General features: G+C 41.9%; 1 protein-coding gene across 1 annotated transcript in view; it reads right to left on the reverse strand.

Annotated features, from left to right (window-relative positions):
* Nucleotides 1–25,248, reverse strand: part of dync2h1 (dynein cytoplasmic 2 heavy chain 1) — a 389,827-nt gene that overhangs the window by 14,113 nt on the left and 350,466 nt on the right. The window contains exons 91-94 of the mRNA XM_083773699.1: nucleotides 22,494–22,601; nucleotides 22,031–22,132; nucleotides 10,425–10,514; nucleotides 1,222–1,331 (exon numbers count right to left, since the gene is read on the reverse strand). Of these exons, the coding sequence (XP_083629825.1) occupies nucleotides 1,222–1,331; nucleotides 10,425–10,514; nucleotides 22,031–22,132; nucleotides 22,494–22,601 (410 nt within the window). The remainder of the gene's footprint in view (nucleotides 1–1,221; nucleotides 1,332–10,424; nucleotides 10,515–22,030; nucleotides 22,133–22,493; nucleotides 22,602–25,248) is intronic.

The following is a 25,248-nucleotide window of genomic DNA, read 5'->3' on the forward strand; positions in this document are numbered from 1 at the left end:
CTCTTGGACTTTACTCACAAAAACATATTGAACATCCTGTTCAACCTTCAAATTAAAATCATCTGACAATGTAAACAACTACACGTGCTTACTGTGTGTATGCACGTTCTTGCACGTGGCTATGGACAGCTCGATCCTCCGTTCTTCACTTGACGTGCAGATTTCCCAGTGAACCTGACCACTGAATGTACCACTATTCATTTCTTATAGGCTTCTATCTTTATCTTAACACAGTTTTAAATTGAGTGACAGTCTGTAGGCTATTTAGTATTTAATGCCTGTAATCACAAGTAACATGTCTGGTTGGTATTTTTATATAATCATGGTTGACGGGTGGATCTACAGGCAGAGCCGGTGCGCAATCAAAAATGGTCTGTGTAGGACTGTGAAGTAGCGGGATCGATGGCTGCATTCTTCATTAGGACTTAAAGATCTACAATGAGTGTGCAAATGTACTGCGAGTGTACAGAAAGTGTACAAATTAGAGCTGGGACTCGATTAAAAAAATTAATCTAATTAATCAGAGGCTTTGCGATTAATTAATCTAGATTAATCGCATTTTAATCGCATATCAATATTCAACCCGAGAACAGCGAGAAACCTTTTTTTTTAAATGTTTTTTGGTATCCCAGTGAATCAATGAATAGTGACTACAGGATACCACTAATTTTCAACATTTTACTGTCATTAATATACCTGTTGTGGAAATAATAATAAAAAGTCACCCCATTCTGTGTTGCCTAGAACTGGAGGTCTGAAAAAAATTTAGTAACAGTAACAAGTACATCTCAGTGACATCACAAAGCTGTACTTACTTCATATTGTTACTGTTTTTTGTCAGACTTCCAGTTCTAGGCAACACAAAATGGGGTGACTTTTTATTATTTCCAGTTTTCAGTACTATAGAAAAGCGCCCAGTGAGAAACGTTCCGCGGTGAAAAAAAATGTGCGATTAATTTATCTGTAGTTAATCGCGATTAATTTTTCTGTAGTTAATTAATCTAAATTAATTGCAATTAGTCCCGGCCCTAGTACAAATGTAACTGAATGGACTGTACACTCAGAGTTAAAGATGGCTACATGATGGCTAAATGACCACTGACCAGTGAGTATTGTACAACACGTGTGGGAGGAGTGTGTGTGTGTGTGTGTGTGTGTGTGTGTGTGTGTGTGTGTGTGTGTGTGTGTGTGTGTGTGTGTGTGTGTGTGTGTGTGTGTTACCTGGCGGTCTCCTGTCTGAGAGCGTTGAGGAACGTATCAGGATGAAAGAGGTCTGATAGGTCCAGAGTGTCTGACAGCAGGTCCTTCCTCTCTGCACGCTCGACCCAGCTCTAGATAAACACACAAACACACAGACACATGCAAACAACAAATAAATGCTTCAGCAAGTTACACATAACTTTTTTAATAGGATGAAATATACTAATTCAACCAGGGGGGAAGCAAAACAATGAGGTCTAATAGTGCGTTCACCCTTCGATCCCCAAAAAGTGCCACTTTTGATCCCCAACAAGAAAACAAAAGGGGTGTGAAATGTCTAACATTACGATCTTTAACAACTTCATCCCTATCCTTAGTTAACATGCACATTCACACATCGATGGCGGTGACACCAACCTGCACATCGGGAGAAATGAGGGGTTCAGCGTCTTGCTCAAGGATACTTCGATAATAAATCTGGGGGAGCCCGGGTTCGAACTGGTATCTTCGGTTCCCAAGTGGCCACTATACCCCTGAGCCACTGCCGGTCCCTTGTGATTTAGATTAGGTTTCCAGTTCAATCTCTGGCTTCCCCTGTACAGTAGGTTAGTGTCTAAATGTCTTCCCCTGTACAGTAGGTTAGTGTCTAAATGTCTTCCCCTGTACAGTAGGTTAGTGTCTAAATGTCTTCCCCTGTACAGTAGGTTAGTGTCTAAATGTCTTCCCCTGTACAGTAGGTTAGTGTCTAAATGTCTTCCCCTGTACAGTAGGTTAGTGTCTAAATGTCCTTCCCCTGTACAGTAGGTTAGTGTCTAAATGTCCTTCCCCTGTACAGTAGGTTAGTGTCTAAATGTCTTCCCCTGTACAGTAGGTTAGTGTCTAAATGTCTTCCCCTGTACAGTAGGTTAGTGTCTAAATGTCTTCCCCTGTACAGTAGGTTAGTGTCTAAATGTCCTTCCCCTGTACAGTAGGTTAGTGTCTAAATGTCTTCCCCTGTACAGTAGGATAGTGTCTAAATGTCCTTCCCCTGTACAGTAGGTTAGTGTCTAAATGTCTTCCCCTGTACAGTAGGTTAGTGTCTAAATGTCTTCCCCTGTACAGTAGGTTAGTGTCTAAATGTCCTTCCCCTGTACAGTAGGTTAGTGTCTGAATGTCTTCCCCTGTACAGTAGGTTAGTGTCTAAATGTCTTCCCCTGTACAGTAGGTTAGTGTCTAAATGTCTTCCCCTGTACAGTAGGTTAGTGTCTAAATGTCCTTCCCCTGTACAGTAGGTTAGTGTCTAAATGTCCTTCCCCTGTACAGTAGGTTAGTGTCTAAATGTCCTTCCCCTGTACAGTAGGTTAGTGTCTAAATGTCCTTCCCCTGTACAGTAGGTTAGTGTCTAAATGGCTTCCCCTGTACAGTAGGTTAGTGTCTAAATGTCTTCCCCTGTACAGTAGGTTAGTGTCTAAATGTCTTCCCCTGTACAGTAGGTTAGTGTCTAAATGTCCTTCCCCTGTACAGTAGGTTAGTGTCTAAATGTCTTCCCCTGTACAGTAGGTTAGTGTCTAAATGGCTTCCCCTGTACAGTAGGTTAGTGTCTAAATGTCTTCCCCTGTACAGTAGGTTAGTGTCTAAATGTCCTTCCCCTGTACAGTAGGTTAGTGTCTAAATGTCTTCCCCTGTACAGTAGGTTAGTGTCTAAATGTCCTTGGACAAGACACTGAATCTCACTGCTCATGATCATGAGCAGGTTGGCGCATTGCACGATTTCCTCCAATGTCAGCGTGTGAATGGAATGTAAAACACTTTAGGGAGAAAGGCACGGTTTACCGTTTTTATTTACACGTGCAGATAGTTCACCAGCACACACACAATGTACACAATAATTGAATTAGAAACATCCCATCATAAAATCACAGCTATATACACAAAACTGTGAAAGCGGGAATCCACAGATAATAGGAATGCACTGAATTGACCTGCACTGAGTTCACTCTCCTGTGAAATTTCCAACAAACAGAACGGAGGCGGTTCTCAATTCCCAACAAATGATGTGAAACTAAGCCATACATACATAAAACATGAAATTAATTTTAATTTACCTCCGAAATATTTCACACCGAAAATCGACGTGTGTGTGTGTGTGTGTGTGTGTGTGTGTGTGTGTGTGTGTGTGTGTGTGTGTGTGCGAGCATGTGATTGAGTCAAGTGTGCGTTAAGGCCTATTCATAGTCTGGATTTTCGGTGGTGAGGTGACCACCGCTCCGGTGGTGAGCTGACCACCGGAGCTGAAATAACGTTGAGCGGTGGTGAGTAAAAACAGAGAGAAGGGCTGGAGCGGTGGCGGTGGTTTGCTCTTCACCGCGGCTCGTGACGTCATGTTGTAGTTCGGTGGTCACCCCACCACCGAAAATCCAGACTATGTATGAGCCTTTAGGGAGAGGGATAGGGGGGGAGGTAATGGAGAGAAAGTAGCTTGAAGGAGACAGGGAGAGAAAGTCAATCAGAAAGTGGCTTCTACAATGCTTGAGGTCCTGTTGTCCCTTTATCACCATAACACATCAGCAGCAGATTAGCTGTGTGAGTGTAAAAAATAAATAAAAACATGGTCTAGGGCGCGTATAGCTCTGTTCCATAACCTTCCGCTTCGCAGAAGGCTATGGGACTTTCAGTTTTAAATCTCAAATCGAAATCAGACCAGCCTCTCCTCTTTAGTGGAAATCTCACGAACGTTTGACCTACTGGCCAATACAAACACGGGTTGTGTCAATAGAAAGCCTACTTTCCTTAGTGGAAGAACTCTGAGCCCCCCACCACACTTATAAACTGTACTTTTTGGCCAGTAGGTCAAACGTTCGTGAGATTTCCACTAAAGAGGAGAGGCTGGTCTGATTTCGATTTGAGATTTAAAACTGAAAGTCCTCTATGGAACAGAGCTAGGGCTGGTATATCATGGGTAAAAATAATGAAAATATGCCATGTATAAAAAAAATAGTTAACATTATAATGTATGCAGAGTCGATATGTTCAATTAAACCAGTACATGTGTGTATCACAGCCTATCTTGTGTGTGTGTGTGTGTGTGTGTGTGTGTGTGTGTGTGTGTGTGTGTGTGTGTGTGTGTGTGTGTGTTAACCAGCAATCTCACCCTATTTTAGAATATTTTACATACAGCATTGCATTTTGTATGTGTTAGACTAGAAGGTCTGCTTCAGCTATTCAAGAGCAATATAAATCAATGTATCTCTGTAACACCCGTCCCAGGCACGGCAGGCAGTTATAATATACTATTGTTTATTAGGACGCTGGCACCACTGTCACACCCACTCTTCAGCAGGGCAACTTGTTCCAATAACTGTGCTGATCATCAGCTAATGCTTAGCTGCTAATCAACAAGTCCACACGACTTCATGAAGAGATACTGTAGCAGTAGCTTGTAACTTAATCAATCACTTAGAATGGCAAGCTAACACAAAACCAAGCTGCTAACACAAAACCAAGCTGCTGCTCTGTTGTGAAGGTGCTAATGGATAATCACAATTAGCATACACATTTCATGTTACACTCCAACACTTAGTTACAGCACAGAAACAATACATAGGTATATTTACCTCTTGCAGAGAATAAAGTTCACACCACTGGATAATTGGTCGTCAAACAAGGTTACAAAATGTTCTCCACACAAGATAGCCTACACAGAACTAGTGGTGCTAGAAGTGACTTTTCACTCTGTCTGTCTCAGACTCATTGCTTGTCTAATTTAGAACACCTGTCTCCACTTGGGACTGGACTCCAGCTGGTTGGCTCTCAATTAAGCACAGACAAGACAAAAAAAACCCACTAAATTGACAAGCTGCTGCTGACAAGATGGGCTGTGATACACACGTGTACTGGTTTAATTGAACATATCGACTCTGCATACATTATAATGTTAACTCATTTTTTATAGATACATGGCATATTTCCATTTATTTTACCCATGATATACCCGCCTAGACCATGTTTTTATAAAAAAAAATACTTATTTTCCTTATTTTCTTTTCAAACATATTAAACTATTTGTATAAGCTTTGAATGAATGAATGCAATGTTACAATTATTCTATGCTTGGTGATAGAATGGACTGGCAGACACTGCAGCTCATAGACAGCAATGCATGAAGAAATAAATAAATAATGCATAACAAATGCATTCATTCTAACACAGTAACGCAGCATTACTGGGATTAATATAACTACAATAATATCACTGATTTAACAACTGTAATAAATTAAACTTTGTTGCTGGGGAAAGTAATATTACAGAAATGTACTTATTAACTCGCCCAACACGTTATTTAAGGTCACACTCACACAGTATGCTAATGAGTACAACAGTAAATTAACTTATCAATCACTATATTTTAACTGCCCTGTAAGCAGAGTAACTCTGAGCACACTGTAATGAGTCATTTCTCAAAAGCACTTTAACATTATACATCTTGGGCTCCATCTTGTGCCACCCTTATCCCTAATCTTTTTTGTCATTTTTTACTATTGAAAAGTAGTGCCGCACTATGAACTTTTAGATCGGCTATTTATTTTTATTTTTTACACATTGACTGCCATGAAGCACAGATTATTCCGCCATTCCGACATGTGGCCTTTTCAGTTTCAGTGGTTTACGATGGATGGCGCTCTTTTCCTCTTCCCTATAGCCGTGATACTAGGTGAACATTCAGTGAAAACAGCTGATCTACAAGCTCACGTGTCTGCGATGCGACACTTTGTGTGAGCTTGTAGATTAGCTGTGTTTAAAAAAAAAAGAACCAGGCCATTATAAAATGATAAAATGTCATCACGCATCATCACTTTTGATAAGGAGGGCAGTTTGCTCCTAAACGGGCTTTGGAGGTCGGCTGAAGAGCAGTGCTGACAAATAACAGGCAGTATGAGCAAACATCTGATGCAATCTCCATTATAAATGGATCCATCTGCAGCCCACAGTCTATCTCTATTGGCTTGAGAGATAAGAGTGGGTTGAAATGTTATGCCGAGAATAGATATAATTTTTTAATTTGCATGATGTTCTTGAAATCCCAGGCGTTGGGTTGACAGCCTGATAGCTAAAAATAAACACTGCTGTTTTACAATTATGAGGCCTTGACAAAGATATTATTATTCGTATTCTCTCTTAAAAAAACAAACACAATGTAAATACATGTAATGTTTATATCACCACTGAAGTTATCCTGTTTGAAGTCATTTTAATAAAACATTTTCACCACCAACGAATATGCTGTACATTTGATGACTAGTATGAATACAGATATCTAATATAGATATCTTCAATCAGATGAGAGTGCGTTGAAATGTTATGCAGAGAAAGACCTAAAACGTCAAACCATTGGCATGAAGTAAAGTAAGTCTCTTGTGGAGCTCTAGAAACAAATGTGCAGATGTTTCTTTGTCCACTTTGAGAGTAAATATGCACATATAACCCTGTTTCAGTTCCATCCATCAATTTGGACGGTCGCCCGTCCATCACAGACTGGCACAGAAACTCACTTTAAAACACACACCTGGAGAGCTTTGGGCAGTATAGCCTTGTGTAGCCACTTCCACAATCTCCGAATACTAAATTTAAGAAAGATAAAAAATAAATAAAAAAAAACTAAATCAAATAGATTTTTAAAAATAATATATCTACTTAGTCAATATGTTTGATTAACCACTTTACTTAGCTCTACAACATTACCCTAGCTTGTAGATCGGCTATTTTAGCTATTCTTGAGAGCTTTATTTGCTACTGTAGTTAAAAAACGGATTAAATTGATTAGTTTGATTAACTGTTTCACTGCTAGAATAGAATGCGTCTTGCCTGAAATATCTCCAGTTAAAAATAGCTGTGTCCTGCTGCCCTCACTGTGGCGTGTAGACAGCCAGAGCGATATCTGGCGCTGTGGCTTAGTTGGTTAAAGCGCCTGTCTAGTAAACAGGAGATCCTGAGTTCGAATCTCAGCAGTGCCTTTTCCCAGTGGTGGAAAAAGTACTGCAAATAATCAGTATTGAATCGTTTTGCAATGCAAATAATCAATTGTAAGTTTTAAAATAATTGTAGTGGAGTAAAAGTACAGTATTTGCTAAGTAGAATTAAAAGCACTGACAATTGGAAAATTACTTAGTTGCTACCACTGGCCTATTCTCTCACACCCACAGGTAGAGATAAGGTTTAATCTGGAACCGCACCCCTGGTGTTGCATTTCACACTCTGAAACAGGTTGGGTTACATGTGGCGCTGTGGCTTAGTTGGTAAAGCGCCTGTCTAGTAAACAGGAGATCCTGAGTTCAAATCTCAGCAGTGCCTTTTCCCTCGTACCTGCAAATGGAGATAAAGCTTGATCTGAAAATACATTCCAGGTCCTGAATTTCACACTCTGCCGGTATCAAAATCAACTTTTTCAATTAAACGGCTTTACGTTTTGGCCAGTAACTCTTGAACAGTATGTAGTACAATCAACTTTCAATGATTCTTTGAATCTCTTTACACAAATCCCAAAAAAGAGAACCCGTCCATTTCTGTAAACTAGATGTTCCGCTACTATGCCTTTTCTTCAAAACAAACTCTTTTTGCCACTATTCAAATTTGCTCATGCTAATTGGTACACTGATTGGCAATGATTGGCTTCCAAAATTAGCATATTTCCAAGTTGGCTGCCATGTTGAAAAATGCCACCAACATGGATTTTTCAAGTGGCCCCATTAGTTAATTTTGATCAGTAAGTTCTGGAGAACAAACATGCCGAATGTCATGCTTTGGATCATAGTGTGCACAATTCTATAAAACTATTGCCGTTAGCCGCTCCACTACATTACACTTTACCAAGGGCACCAAACACTGTAAACACATATCACTTTAAGGACTTCACTTTAAAGGGGTTAATTTTGTGGCTGTCTAGCCGAAACCAGAAACCATGTTATAACTTTTTGTGTTTTTTCATAAATTAATGCCCTACTTGATCTTACTACAGCATCACACAAAAGCATCAACAGTAGTATAAGCCAAAACATGGATCAAAGCAACACGTTTTGAGTTTGTAGATCTGTTACTTTTTAATTTGAATCCTGAAAAGTAACAGGTTTGGACATAATGAGGTTTCCACGTGACAGAGTTCCTGGTGTTCCAAGGGGCTGTACGACGATAAAGATAATTTGGGGGTTGCTGAGGAAACTTCAGGTGTAACCCATTCAGGGTTTTCTTCGTCTTACTAATCACCATGGTAACATATGCTGCATGCAAGCGATCAATGTATAGCAATAATCAATTTGTTCCTGTTTCCCGTAGAGCTTGATGCACGGATCATGGCAAATCCTTTGACATTTTCCCATTTAAAAAAATATATGAGATATGAGAAATATATGAAGTATAGATTCTTGTCGGTGGAAGGGAGTTATCTCGAAGGCAGGCAACTTATCAAAGCCATTTAATTGTGCTTTGTAAGTGTGGCTTAGGTCACATTCTCACCAGAGAGCTTTGCTGAGATTAAAACGAATCCTGCTGTGCATTTTCAGAAAGTGCGCTTCGTTTGGCAGGTGTGAAGGCTCATTCGAATCCTAATGCGCAGCAAAGAACTGCATTTTACTCCACCCAAAAACGGGTAAACATGGAGTGCTGTCACTGTGTGGGGACTGGGGAGTTATATCAGTGCGCTCATGCAGCGCTGTGCCTCCATGCCCAAAAGAACAGTGTGTGGCGGCTGCGTGCGTAGAGAGAGAAAGAGAGAGAGAGGGGGGGGGGGGTCCCAGACGGCACGACACATGCACGTTATGAGTGTAATTTTATCACCATAGATTTCACTGTGTAGGCTAGTTTATGAATGGAACACATTGATAAAGGTCTCCCCTGCTGCGTTTCCAATTGCTGCGAATGACAGTGTGAAGGCAAACCGCAGCCAATTAAATATGCAAGAATCCCAATTTCCCCGTCCATACGCATTTGAGTCTACCGAAGTATTAGGTGAGAATGTGACCTAAGTATAGTAAAAGCATCAGCGTGTGTGTGTGTGTGTGTGTGTGTGTGTGTGTGTGTGTGTGTGTGTGTGTGTTTCAAGGTCACTCGTTGGGCCCGCGTTGAGTTCACAAAACAGGCTAACACAGACAGACAGACAGACAGACTCACACTTATACCCACAAGTGTGAATGCATTCAAGTCACTTTCATATAAATAGCTTTATGTATCTCTCTCTCTGTGTGTGTGTGTGTGTGTGGGGGGGGGGGTGTCAGAGAGAGAGAGCTTATGTGTGCTCTTGAGACAGAGAGGAGGGGATCGCCTCATGACTCTCAATACCTGCTAGTGAATTAATAATAATACACTTTATTAATGTAGTACTTTTTAGTGACATACATCATAACTGTCGGTGTCAGCAATGTTAGTAATGTGAGCTGTGTTGACTCATATTATTTATGCCAAGTCTTAGTTACAGGCGCACATGCGTGTGTGTGTGCGGCGTGTGTGTGTGTGTGTGTGTGTGTGTGTGTGTACACATGCGTGCGACCAGAAACGTGCTCGTCACCCACAGTGGGTTCACAACCAATGGCTTAATTATGCAAAGGTGCAAGAACAGTGTTAATCATTACCGTGGGGACAGAAAGGAGCAATGCATGATGGGTTTAAATGGATTGGTGTGAATCGTTAGGTCCATGCTGACGAGGGCAGGCCTGCTGAAATCACCCGGAAGAGCTCTATTGATCACTGTTGTCGGGGAGAAACCTCCCATCTCTGTCAAGCTAACCTTCTGTGTTTCTTTTCCTTCGTAAATGAACACTCTACTTGATCATGCAACAGAGTCTCAAACAAAAGTAGAAGATCTACAAGCTCGAAAGCACCGTCTTTTGAGCTTGTACATCTGCTACTTTTGCATTTGAATCCTGAACAGTAACAATTTAGGACATATGAGGTTTCCACCCGACAGAGACAATATGATGAGGTCCCCCTCCTAATAAGTGCTGAGGTCGTCAGTCATTTCCCCATCACCCTACTTTGAAATGTAAATAGGCTTGACCGCTAATTATCCCCGCTGTCTTTGGCAGAAGACAGAATTCGTGTACCTCACAGGTTCACAATTAAACACTGCTGATGCCCAGGACGTGTGTGTGTGTGTGTGTGTGTGTGTGTGTGTGTGTGTGTGTGTGTGTGTGTGTGTGTGTGTGCATGCATGCGTGTGTGTGTGTGTGTGTATGCATGCGTGCGTGTGTGTGTGTTACCTGCACAGCGAGGGCCTGTGTAACCACAGCTCTGAGGTACTGCATGGGCTCCTCTGGCCCCTCCCACTTATTCTGCCAAGCCAAGGGACACTGAAAGAGAGAGAGAGAAAGAGAGAGAGAGATACTCAGTTTAAGATGAAAATCTCAGGGACCCCCAAAATTATATGTATTTGAACTTTTGAGTGTTGCACATAAATGGGCCTCCTGGTGGCGCTAGAAAAGTGTATGTGTGTACACAATGTTTTGTGCATACAGTTTTATGCAGATCGGTGCATGTAAAGACGTGACTTTGCCTGTTATAGTGACACCATGAGGCTGATTTGCAAAAGAGGCATTGCTTCCTCAACCTAGTGGGAATATGCGTGCACAGTTTCACTGCACGGCACGGCCCTGCGTTCATGATTTGCAGCATTTTGTACAAAATGGGGCAGTCTTGAAAACCTTGGAAGGCAATCTTAGCTAATCAGTGGAGAATCTGAGAAATCCAACAGACTCGTCGTGATCACATGACTACAGAGATCATGTGTACCGATTTGCGTGAGATTTGGATTAAATCTGTGCGACTAATATAAACAAATGTGTTTTGCAGAAATCGGCCTCATGGTGGCGCTATATCTGGGAGATGTGGAAAATGTTTTGCCATGGCCTCTAGGGAGTGCGCATACAAAGGTGTGCACAGATCGATGCAGTTATAGTTGCAATCAGGAGTTGACCTGTTATAGTGCCACCGTGAGGCTGATTTTGAAAAGAATATGTGGCATGTCGTGTGTGTAATTTCATGGAAATCGCTGTTTGTAATTTGTGGCATTTTGTTTGAAACGAATCATGCAAGCTTAGCCAATCAGGATGGAATATGGCAAATGGTGCAGATCCATGTTGATTATATGGAGATAGTGTATACTGAATTGCGTGATGTATGAATAAAATCTGTACGAGTAATGTACAGAAATGTGTTTTTGTCAAAATCGGCCTCATGGTCGTGCTATAACAGGCCGGTGTGGAGAATTTGGGCCAGAGGTTTGTCGTTGGCATCCAGGGAGTGTGTGTGCAAAGTTTGGCATCAACCGGGTTAACGGGGCCAGAGATTAGCTGGTAACGGATGGACGGACGGACGGACGGACGGACGGACGGACGCATGCACACACAGACGGACGGACGGAGTGCAAAACATACTCTCTCCCCATGCCTTCGGACTGGTGGAGACAATAATATGTATACATATATACATAGCTCTAGAAATGTAATGATAAAGACATCACATGTGACATATTATTTAATGTCTGCATTTTCATCTCACATGGCTCAGTAGTCCTAGTGGCCGGTACGCGACACACGCCTCGGTACACACCAGTGCAGCACTGAGCCACATCTTCATGTACAGCAATCACTCATGTCAGAGGGGAGGGGGAAGGGGGAGTGTGTTTACACACAGCCTTATCTAGTTTAACCTGACTCCGCCAGATTGCGGCAGTATTGCGTTCACAAGTTCTCTCCTCCTGCCTGCATCTGGGATCTCTCAAGCAGAAACAATGAACAGGAAGCAGCGGGACAAAAATCTGATATCTCCATAATACTTTCGAGTTGTAGTCCTGTTAGGTTGGGTTTACATTTGCGCTGTGGCACAGCTTCAAAATGTCACCAGTTGATCCCGCCTCTAGTGGCCGCATACGGCTGCATACATACATACAAGTATGCACGCACACCGTCTCACACACACACACACACACACACACACACACACACACACACACACACACACACACACACACACACACACACACACACACACACACACACACACACACACACACAACTATACATAATTACATACATAACACACCACGCCATATGTCCACAGCTAGAAGCAATGATCTATTGAAATAAGATAATAATGGGGGGTTTATTATTATCATTATCAGGCATTACATGTTGTGTGCAGAATAATGCAGGAGATTGGTGCTGTGGAATGGATGCAGCTCATTGTGAAGCTTTTTTACAGAAAGGCTGCTAGGATGACAAGCAATCACTAATAGTGCACATTATTTTTTCCTGCCCAGCCAAATCACGCTGTATAGTTAACAGCTGAGGTTGATAAAAAGGCCTATGTAATAGCAGGTTCCATTGTCCCCCCCTCTGGGGACACTGAAAGATGGGGGAAGTGCTTCTCATGGAGGGCCCAGGGCTTATAAAACTAAATTGTTGCTGTTACTAGAAACCTCTGATATATCAGACTTGATAGCCATTTGGGTGACTGCCCCGTAATTTGACCGCCACAAAATAGTCCTACAGCATTATGTAAAATTCACTTCTGCATACCTCACCTACAATTACTTGGATTCATGAACAGTCCATGCGACGTGCAGTGACTGTCAGAGAGACGAGAGAGGTTGAGAGAAAAGGAAAGAGAGAGCCAGGCATAGTTCCACTGCAGGTCACTTGCGGAAAGTGATGAACAGAACTGTTTTTATCTTTTGACTGACAAAACATTTAGAGGTTTAATAGGTAGGTCTATCGGGTTGGAATGATTCCAAACACTGTCATTACTTGCGCAAGCAGAGCGCGCAAGTAATAGTTTCGCCCGGCTCGTATGCACCGTCCCAGCCAACCCGCCACTTTTGATGCGTATGCACCGTCCCAGCAAATTGTGCCTGATTTGCTGGGACCAGATTACATGGTGTGTATATGTATAACTAGCTCTCAATGATGACGTAAGAAATATGTGGATTAAAGGACCCAATGCCAGAGTGTAATTGGTTTTCGATGGTGACGTAATGACAATATGTTTTAGTCTTGGGAGGCACTGATTGACATATACGTCACCATCCAAAGTCGTCACTTACGTATTCATTACAACATTATGTTTCTGAAGTGTATAAAAACAATTAGGCCTACCATTGTTTCATTCTGGCACCACTGCCGTCATTACTGGGATTTGACAGTTTGTAGCGGTCAAAAGTACTTGCGCGCTCTGCTTGCGCACTAGTAGACCATTTATGGCCTACTAGTGTGCAACAAGCAAGTATGCACTCGACAGAGTGCAGTTCTAGTTTAGTTTTGGAATCGCAATGGCAACCATTCTCACTCCAAGGAAATGTAGGCTCAGCAGCGCATAGCATGAAACAAACACTTCACCATTCTTCAAAAACGTCCCCTCATTATGGAACCTATTATCTTAAAAACTTTAAACAAATTCCAAGTTAACTCATTTAGGCCTAAGGCCGATTCTAAAAACGCCTCTAAATCCTGACCTAAGGTTTCTGAAAAACTTCAAATATTTATATAGCAGCATCAAAAAAATTACATTTTTGAATACTGTACATACTGCACAGAACCCAAATATGGGTGCCCGGCCTGAGAGGGTAAGATACCAATAGGGGTTCCCGCCCAGAATGGGTTTTAACTGACGATAGATTGATGAGCCAAACATAATATATGATGAAATGAAAGGCCATGTGTTAACATTACTGCTGACATGATTAGACTGAGCCTCACTGATTCCGTGTTTATTATGATAAACATTACATATCACAACATATGCACTCGTAGGCCTAGAACTTAGGTCACCAGAACAGCAGAATATAGCAAAAGAAATATATATATATATATATTTTTTTACCTCTGTAATGAATCAGATACTATGCGTTACATAACGGCAGTATGGCGATATTGCGGTTATTGCACCCAGCCCTATTCCACGCGATAGACAATTATCTTGCAGTGGTGCAGTAGTCGCAGGTGAGACCAAGAGCTGCTACTATATTTTTTGAGGAGATGAGCACGTAAACAAATTAAAGCTAAAAAGCAACACTCTGTACCCAGCACCATGTCAAGTATTTAATTGGTTTAATTTGGAGTCAGGCCAAACCTTTCGTCGGATTTTAACACAAATCAGACGATCGCTCTGGAGTTCTAGAGATGGCTGATGAGAGGAGAGGCGCAGAACTGGGTAGAGGGAGGAGTGGGTACTGCGTGCGTGGAAAAGTTAGTGCGTGAGAAAGACAGAAAGAAAGATAAGGAGAGATGTGGGGATGAGACTGTGAACACCTGCTGATTAAGATAAAAGGGTAGAAGGGGAGAGTGAGGTAAATAGAGAGAGATGAACATGCTTAAGGCTGCTCACGAATTTGTAAACAGAAAAAGAGAGACGAGGGAGGGATGGAGGGAGGAAGGGAGGAAGCAGAGATTGGAGTAGTGGCTGCTTAGCAACTCTCTCCTCTCCCGTCTGCACATCCCCTCCATCCCACTTCACATTCCTATTTATCCCCTCCGTCATTCCTTATCACCTGCAGGGTAAAGTACCCTTCCTTTTAGCACTTCTGCAAATGTCTGTGTGAGTGTGTGCACGCACGCACACGTGCATGTGTGTGTGTGTGTGTGTGTGTGTGTGTGTGTGTGTGTGTGTGTGTGTGTGTGTACTTGTGAGGGCCCCCACAGGAATAGTAGATTTCTGAGAAAAATACATTTTGTGAGGAAAAAGCTCCTAGTCCTAGCAAGAGAAATGGTTGTTTTATGGTTAAAACATAATTATTTTGCAATTAAGAAAAGATCCAGGTTGGTGACTAAGATTAGGCATTTAGGGGTTAGGGTTAGAGTCTAAAATGATGATGTCCTCACAAGCGTAGTTTTACAAAACGTGGGTGCCCGCCTGCATAGGCACACTTACAAAGCAGCTTACGACACCTTTTATATGCGGTAAAAACACCTGGCATCACCCCTAACTATCCCAGGGAAGAGCAGGACAAGGCTGACTTAGCAGAATTGATAAAGGCTGCGTCTCCAGAAGCCATTATGACAGCAACAAAAGTAAAACAACAAGCCTACGGTGTGCTTTATCAAGCCCTCCAATGCCGTGTCTGACCGCCACAGCACTGCGCCAAGACACGACCAAACAATATAGGAGAGGATTTCACTAAACTCGTATTCATAGAGAGCAACATTGCATAGTATTTATTCATAAGGCCTTGTGTGGTAAGCTTCCTTTGTACCTATCTATCCTTAGATCCAAAGCTTACTGGACATTTCACACGTTCACAAACAAACATTAGATATACAGTACCAGTCCACGTGAGAACAGTGAACAACTGAACACGGAACCATGCACTGCTTCATTTAGTATGCTCCACATAAATAGAACAAACATCAGGACTCTCTGAAATTGGTTTGATTGGTCTCCATAGAGATATCTTTGATTCTTCTTGAGGACACACTACGTGACTACATAGTGACTGCACCCGTTTCATGTAACACTGTATTTATTTGCATCTGTGACGTTGTAATGTGGTCGTTCAATTGTTTGTAATTGTCTTTCATTGTATGTATTGTGTTTTATATGCTGTGATCAGGGCATCCTTGAAAAGGGGAGCTTGCTCTCAATGGGCTTCCCTGAATAATTAAAGAAAAAAGGGGAGGGAAAGTAAGAAACTGAGAACCTGAAATGGTTTATCACATTGTTTCCAAAACACATGTTTGGGTCACGGACACATTTTATGGGTCACAGGTAAATATTTGCTTACTACATTGTTAAAAATAATTATTTCAAAAGAGCAAGATATTTTCGTGAATTAAACAAATATTTCAAATAACTTAATTAGTTGTGAAAATAGTGCATCTGCTATTTTCACTAGTTTGACATGTCTTGTTTCTCTTTTGTCTTGTTTCTCACAAGAAAAATGGTTGCTTCATGGTTAAGCCTCTGGCTTATATAACTCCCTGAGTCCCTGTGCAGGTTTGTCTTGAGATGTGCATATGAAACTCATCACTGGCTCATGTACAACTTGCTTAATTAGTTGCAGCCTAAATCAAGAAGGCTATTAGGCCTACATTGGTTTCTCTTCATTTATACATTTATTTGATGTGCCCTTCTTACTTAAAGCAGTAGGCTATATTTGGCACAGTCTACTTCGTCATATCACTTAGACATCTACAATATATAGACTATAGTTACTTTAAAATACCAAAAATCTCGAATGTGGTTGGATGGAGGTCTTTCTGCTACAAAGCCTTATCTGATTGGAATAATCTTCATCTATCTGTTAAAATGAGTGCCGCCTGCTGGACTTGGGTGCCGGTGATTTCAAGCTATTCTACTATGACACGTGTCCGCTTCCATCTTGGATGTTACAGCATACTCACCAATGCTAGCTAACTAAAATGAGGTCCATCCTGGCTCTAGAAAACGCCAAAGTTCCCATCACGCTCACCGGATAATCAGTAAAGACCTCAGAACATTGTCGATTGACAACGGTGCATATCAACCAGAGCGGTTCCAAAAATGAAACACAGCAAAGCAATATTATAGCAATATCAAACGCCTTAAGACGAGCCTGCTCATCAAAAGCGTCCTGCGCATTGCGCAAAATTAATTAATCAGGACGAGTATAGAGGGTATGCGCGTGACATCATCATCAAACCAGGAAGTTACAGTATGCGGGAACGCCTACTGAGTGCCAAAAAAACTACTTCCTGGCCTTGACAGCCCATACATCCAAACAGAAAAGTCCAATATGAATGGCATTTACAGCACAAAACTTACGTCCCAAAATGTAACGGCTATATTTGTGTGCGTGTGTGTGCGTGCGTGTTTCAAGGTCACTCAGTTCACCCGGAGGAGGTGCATCAATTTGTGAGCACAAACAGTTATTTTTGTGTCACATCTTCTTTGCACGTGTTAGCATGTAAAGGTCCATGGTATTCTAGACTAATCGTATGTTGAAATCAAAGAACAGCAGTTAATTAAACACACAGCACAGTGTGTGTGTGTGTGTGTGTGTGTGTGTGTGTCAGTGTGTGTGTGTGTGTGTGTGTGTGTGTGTGTGTGTGTGTGTGTGTGTGTGTGTGTGTGTGTGTGTGTGTGGTCAGGCGATCGTATCAGCGCCCCCCCTGGGAGATGAGGTATAGGGGGAGAGGGAGAGGGAGGAGAAGGAGATACAATGCAGATGAGAGAGAAAAAATAAGCATGGCGCTGATGCAATGGCCTTGGGGAAGTCAGTGTGAGATCCGTCTGCTTTATCGTACAAAACAGATTCCATGCGCTATGCGTGCATGATACAGAGGCGCCTACATCACAACAAAAACAATGCCTTTGTGTGTGTGTGTGTGTGTGTGTGTGTGTGTGTGTGTGTGTGTGTGTGTGTGTGTGTGTGTGTGTGTGTGTGTGTGTGTGTGTGTACTGTTCAAATGACGTATATTGCACCAAACGCTACTAAGAAGAGAAAAGGTGATGGTTATTAACGGTCTATCCAGACGAACAGCTACCACAACTTTATTATTACATCCTTCCTCTACTTTTACTGTAAACATACAGAATCTGATCAGTCCTGGAAAGTAACTTTTAAGTACATTTATTTGAAAGAACATGCATTTCACTATATTGTACTTTACTCCACTACAATTATTTGAAAACTACTAGTTACTTTACAGATTTAGATCATTACAAATATTTTAGACTTTTCTATTTTTGAAAACGTTTGACTATTAGGGCCGGGACTAATTGCGATTAATTTAGATTAATTAACTACAGAAAAATTAATCGCGATTAACTACAGATAAATTAATCGCATCTTTTTTTTCACCGCGGAACGTTTCTCACTGGGCGCTTTTCTATAGTACTGAAAACTGGAAATAATAAAAAGTCACCCCATTTTGTGTTGCCTAGAACTGGAGGTCTGACAAAAAACAGTAACAATATGAAGTAAGTACAGCTTTGTGATGTCACTGAGATGTACTTGTTACTGTTACTATTTTTTTTTCAGACCTCCAGTTCTAGGCAACACAAAATGGGGTGACTTTTTATTATTATTTCCACAACAGGTATATTAATGACAGTAAAATGTTGAAAATGAGTGGTATCCTGTAGTCACTATTCGTTGATTCACTGGGATACCAAAAAACATTAAAAAAAAAAGGTTTCTCGCTGTTCTCGGGTTGAATATTGATATGCGATTAAAATGCGATTAATCTAGATTAATTAATCGCAAAGCCTCTGATTAATTAGATTATTTTTTTTAATAATCCCAGCTCTATTGACTATATATACACAGTATAATAGAGTAGTCTTAACTGTAAGTACATTTTCATGCTGATGCTGGTTTTTGAATACAGGCCTTGTAAGAGTTCTAAGAGTGTCTTTTTACTGAGTAAACACACATTTGAGTATACAGTAGGCTATGCTTCTTCTAGGAACTCTGCCTGAACCCGAACCTAACCTTACCCAACATGGCCCGAACTGACCCGTTTTCTTTTTCACTTTGTCTATGTGACACTGGAGGAGTGGAGGGGGCGGGGGTGCACAGCGCACTGCATGCATGATGATGACTGCCGTTTCAGAGCAGCAGCAGATAAGTGAGAGAATAGGACGTTGATTGTTGTTGTTGTTGTAGCACGGCTGGTAGCACGTAGCTACAAGCAAGTTACATGATGACCACGCAATGCCACAGTCCATTGTAGGCTACAGACAATTTGGTTTCTAAAATGCTTAGTATTAGCTGCCATCGTTCGGCGCGACTCGTTATTATGTGCCCAAAATAACAGATCTGTAAACTCTCGAGACACACCATGAGCGGTGCTTGGATGGTTTGTATGTTTGTTCTTTTGGACACCGTCTGTGAGACCGTGACGCACATTACGCATGCTATGTGTATCTGAGTTAAGAGGCAATGATTGATGTAAACTAGTAGATTATAGCCAAATTAATGAAAAGAGCCTGTGATGGGAATAAATACCGTAATTTCCGGACTATAAGCCGCAACTTTTTACCCATGATTTGAACCCTGCGGCTTATACAACGGTGCGGCTAATACAGTATATGGCTTTTTACAGCTAAGGCAGAGCCTGCATCTAAGGCTCTGAGCTAACGTAACGGCCACTAGGGGGCCTTCTAAATCTATCTATGGCCGGTCCAGTCAATCACCTTTAAGCTGTGGGCTTAATTAAACATTAAAACACCTCCAACCTACGTACTAATCCATTCATCCTGGCTGATTGTTTTCATATCATATACAAGCCTACTGTATCACCGCCACTCCCTCCTCACTCTGCCCAATATTATCCACAGTTTGGCGACAGTCACACTACAGTAGCTCTTGCCGCCCATGATGTCATGTTTCTTTTTCTTATTCATCTTTCTTTATGCTTAACAAAGCAGGCGTGCAGCATTATTAAAAACAAACAGCGCCTATGTCGCGATCATAGAGTTATAATGGTCGCAACGGAGTGAAGTGATCACTGTAGCCTGCTAGCTAGCAAGCCTTGCATGTAATATTAAATAACCTAGCCATTATAAAGACCAAAGGAACAGTGGTTGTAACTTGTTGTGAACATTTAGGCTTGTACGAATTGAATGAATAACATCCCATCGTTTTTCAACCAGCTGCTGTCCTCTCCTCCGTGCCTGTATAACTCCATTCCAAAGTAACGTAACATGCTATGCTGCTCCGTAGAAAGGTCTTGCACAACGAAAATAGCAGATCTACAAGCTCACAAGGCGTCCATCTGTGAGGCAGTGTAGACTTGTAACTTTGACAACAGCTGTTGTGAATTTTGGCCAATCAGAACGGCAGCTGCAAAGCCAGCCTACATGCATTTCGCTGGCTGTGCTCGGCTGTCTTAACCCTTCACAGTGAAGGGAGTGAACTCAGTGAAGGCTTCACTCCATGTTCGTTTCAGAACACGGTGTTTTAAACTTTTAATGCTTGATTGTATGGAAAAATATATATATATTTCACCGCCGACTAATCGATTTGTATGGCATTCATGTCGACTATAAAAAAATCACGTTTGGTTAATGCCCTAGCGGCTTATAGTCCGGTGCGGTACGTACATTTTTGGGATTTCCCCTAAATTTGGCTGGTGCGGCTTATATTCAGGTGCGCCTTATAGTCCGGAAATTACGGTAATAACATTGGACCCATTGGAACAGAGGAAAATTTCTTTCTGTTTTGGACATACAACGTTTCCACCCGACAGTGACAGAGAAGCAAGATAATACATTCCCTGCCAGGATTAATTAATTAATTCCCCTGTATTCCCCCCCCCCCCGTTCAACCCTTATTTTGAAGAGCCAAAAATTCGCTACCGGATGTAATGCTGTCTAAATAGTGTGTGTATGTTACATATCACTTCCGGTCTCCCGACGAGGGCAGAGAAACCATGATTGCGAGGATCACGGCGTCGGCTATGGGCCATGGAATTAACCTTGTTTTACCCAGAAATGCCATGTGCTTGGCCAACTTGTAAGTCCTGCATACACTCCTGGTGCTGGGGCAAAGGTTCCTGCCCACCATGGAGATAGGTTGGAGGTAGAGCCTTGCATGTGCATCGGGAGTTGCACTGCGGCGACATGGACATAAGGGCTACGCTTGCATGCGGGCCCTTTGTCTAAGACAAATTTCTTCCTCGGGAGACAAATAATAAAGAACCTTGAACCTTGAGCGGGACAGCCGCAAAATCCTGCACCGTCGTGCAATATGGAGCACCTGGAGCATGTGTCGTCATGCTGCTTTACTTTTGAATATTATGTCTATATGCAGATGAGAACGTCATTTCCCCTTCTGTGTCACAGAATCTCGCTCTCTCTAAACAGCTCACCTCATGCCTGCCGACTATCTCTTTCTGTTTTGTAATGATTTTGGATCTCATTGGAAATATTGCAGTCTAATAATCATCATTGCAGGCACAGTCAGAAATACAGAATATAATAATAATTATAATGACAAAACATTTTTTATTAGTGCTTCGTGGTTTTATGAGTGGCTCTAGTGTACAGATCGATCCTGATGAGGATTCAATAACACAATACTATTTATTTAATATACACACACTGTGAGCCAGTAAATACATTTTATTCCTGCATTTTACTACTGTGCGGCTCTCTTGGAATCTGTTTTTATCATAACCATTTTATTTGAAGCACTTCATGGTTTTACAGGGCCTTTAAAACAGGCAACCGTACAGATATGGACATAAACAAAAACTGTTCCCTGACCACACGATTTGATCCTTCTCCCACTGTCGATCTTTGCCCTAACCATGTTATTTTGTATCTATTTATTATTATTATTATTTTGTGGTTAGTGTGTTTTTGAAGCTTAATACATCATACTCCAGTGACAAGGTGACCACTGAAAACTACAACATGACGTCACGCCGCGGTCGTAAGAGACTCAGTCCTCGCTCACCCAAACACCTCTGTTTTTACTAACCACGGTTTCGGTGGTCACCTTATCACGTAAAAAACTAGAGTATGAATAGGTCTTTATTCAGGAAGCCCCAGGTGCCCAGGTTTTGCATTTTGCATATAGGCTGCCCGTAGCGTAGCCACTGTCTAGTTTTGTCCCTCAGTGTCTACCATACCAGATGTTCAGTGTGCCATTCCCCACGCTGAATAAAACAACACACGTTGATGTCTGTGATTTTACGCATTACATAAGTATCTTACAAATTAATGGCTAAAACATAAATAAGGATTGTTACCCAAAACCTTTGCTTTTAGAACAGCATTTTCAGACCAGAATTCTCTCTCTCTCTGCCTTATGTCCATCACAATAAACAGACCTGGTCGGCAGTGGTCGCTCATTTCTCTCACAAAATCTGGCAAAACTGGTTCCTACCTCCTGGTTGAGCAGGGCGGTGGCCAGTTTCTGGACGTCTGCGGTGAGCAGTGATGTCCCTCGGATGACCTTGCTGAGTGCAGCCAGGGACTGATGGATGCCCTGTGACACATGGGGGTTTACAACGTTTAACGTCACACAGAACAGACACTGTGCCTCTGCTTTTTAACGTTTAACGTCACACAGAACAGACACTGTGCCTCTGCTTTTTATGACATTTGGTGATGTACTTTTTAAATATGTGTGTACAAACTGACCTTTGTTCTGGGGAGAACATTAGCCAAGACATTTGCAGATCTACAATCTCACGTGTTGAAACACGTCATGTTGTGGGATTTTAGATCTGCAACTTGTTCATCGCTGCTCACAGGGTTGATGGCCAAGAGTATCAACAAAAAACACCAAAAAACGGAAAGATTTATTTCTGTTGATGTTATAGCTCTGAATATCTCGTCACACAAACCTGGACCAATCGAATGCCGTTGAACTGCTCCAGCACAATGAAAGACAGGACGGGTGACCCTTGACCTTCTGAGGGAGGGGACACCTTCTGGTGAATCAGATTGGAACCCTGAGAGAGAGAGAGAGAGAGAGAGAGAGAGATTTAATTGATTGAATACTTAAACAAGTTAGCTAACAGTACGGTAGCACAGCTGGTTTCCATTGTACTCAACTCATTAAAGAGACAAACAATACACTCTTCATCTCTTACAATACACTCTGCCTTTTTTCCACTTGTGCCCCAGGAGAGAACGAGATACAGAAAATATGATATGACCTTTACAGAGAGAGAGAGAGAGAGAGAGAGAGAGAGAGAGAGAGAGAGAGAGAGAGAGAGAGAGAGAGAGATATTTGAACAGAGAGATTTGAACAGTATGTTCCAATATCTGGAACATACTGTTCAACATCTAAGCATACAATAATGTTAGCGTGTCACACAGCGATATGATCTTACTAGACAGTAGACACAGAGATAGTGTTGGAGAAGCTCCCACATGAATACTAAAGAACAGAGGGATAGAACCATTCCCAATGATACACACACACGCAACCACTGAGGCATGACTGAAAATGTTAAATTGTCGCCATCAGACATATTTAATCTTTTGTAATAAAACTGTTGACTGTCATAACTCAAATAAATAGCAGATCTACAGGCTCACAGTGTGTTGTGATTCATAGTGATCATCATGGCATGATGATTTGTTTATTATAATAGGAAAATAGTGTGCATTTGCGGTCGCTGACATACACACTGTTACACCGCATATGGTTAGTCATCCGATTGTGTGGCCTGCATACGTATGCATTGTGGGATGCGACAGTCACAGGACACATTCGATAGGAAACCAAATGCAACCGCGTTTGACAAATCACTCGTCCGTCCGTCCGTCCGTCCGTGCACGCACGCACACACACACACACACACACACACACACCCATTGTCTGACATAGGCTATATTAATAGTAAGAGAGCCAGGTAGTGGCTTGAATGTTAATACTACATAAGAGAAAACTACGAGCCAGCCAGGACTCGAACCTGGAATCTTCTGCTCCGTAGGCAGACGCGTTATCCATTGCGCCACTGGCCCCCTGCTCTGTTGCCTTTGTCAGGTGGTCTGTTGTGCCTTCCGATTGTTACACAACAGGCTAATTTACCCTCCAAAAATGTATCTGATCATATCACAAAATACATTTAAAGGTGGTGTAAGTGATCATTCATTAAATAGCTTTATATTCCCATAGTAATCATTAATACAGTGTTTATTCAGTAATTCAATTATTCAGCTCCCTGTCTTGTCATCCTGTATTTCGGTTGTGTGCGGCTCCCAACATGTTGACCCCAACTTTGGCTCTGCATGAATTGCAGGGGGTTCCCCTTGCCATGCCTCACACTTTTTATTTATTTATTTTGTGGCCCAGCTCTCAAGCTAATCTCCCTCTACTATGACTCAATACTGCTAGTTGAAAACAGATGTCAGAAGCCTACTTATTTAACACGTTGTAAGGTCATTCATTCACACTGAATAGAAGGAATTCCTGCCAGTTGCCTTGATTCCTAAAAGTCCAAATGCTCAATCATATCTAGTAGTGATTATGATTTGGCGCTCTCACCACCTGACTGGGTTCCCGGTCCATCCCAATAGTTAGGATGGGTTCATGCAGGAAGAAGTTCAGGTGCCAATGTACAACAACAGTCTCTGTATCAACAACTAGCACTGACAGGAATTGTTTACACTGTAAAAAACCCTACAAACCAACATGGGCCCAATCCCAATCCACTCCCTTGCTGACTCAATGATCCCTCACTGATTTAGCTGCACGTTCATGTGAAGTCTGCGAGGGCTTGAGGGATGTCCCATTTGAAATCGGTAAGTCAGTGAGGGCTCAGCCCCGCCCCTTTATGTGCCCTTTGCCAAAGTCAGCGTCGAGGCTGACTTTAGCAAAGAAATTACCCACAGTTCATAGCGTTACCAGTGGAATGAGGGGGATCCTCCGAACGTCAATCATTTAAGTATGCAAATTAGTTATGTATCGCGATTAGAATGTCAACAAACACAATAGTGCTTTCTCACTGTTCTCAAAAGGAGACGGAATTGAAGGATATAGGCTATATATTTAATAACAATAATAATAATAAGGGAAACATGATGAGAAATGACTAATGAGCAAAGTAAAAGAATATGGAAATGAAATGTATAATGAATATTATTATATATGAATATTACAACTAGGAAAGTGTATTTATTACACTAATAATAAAACGATCAGCTTAAATACTAAAATAGACATGATAGACATGTATAAATAGGCACTGGCTGTGAATAAGGACAGTTTTGCAGTGATGCAAAGTGTCATGAATGGCGGACTCATATTCAAAGTGCTGTCCCGTTCCTTTCACAACAATTTGGAGCCCTTGCAGCCTCTCACCCTCAAGCAATTACAGCTGACGTCACTAAAGTCAATGAGGGTTCAGGGCTCAGGGCTTGAGGGAGGCAATTGGGATTGGGCCATGGGGTCACCCCTCTGAAAACTAAAACCAACATGGAGTTAAAGCTGCAACCATTTGTGATCTTGTTTGAGGTGTATTTACTTGCGCAAGCAGAGCGCGCAAGTAATAGTTTCGCCCGAGACTCGTATGCACCGCCCCAGCCGTCCCGCCACTTTTGATGCGTATGCACCGTCCCAGCAAATTGTGCCTGATACGGCAGTGGTGC

Source organism: Protomyctophum parallelum, assembly GCF_964188405.1.
Source record: "Protomyctophum parallelum genome assembly, chromosome: 9".
NCBI lineage: Eukaryota > Metazoa > Chordata > Actinopteri > Myctophiformes > Myctophidae > Protomyctophum > Protomyctophum parallelum.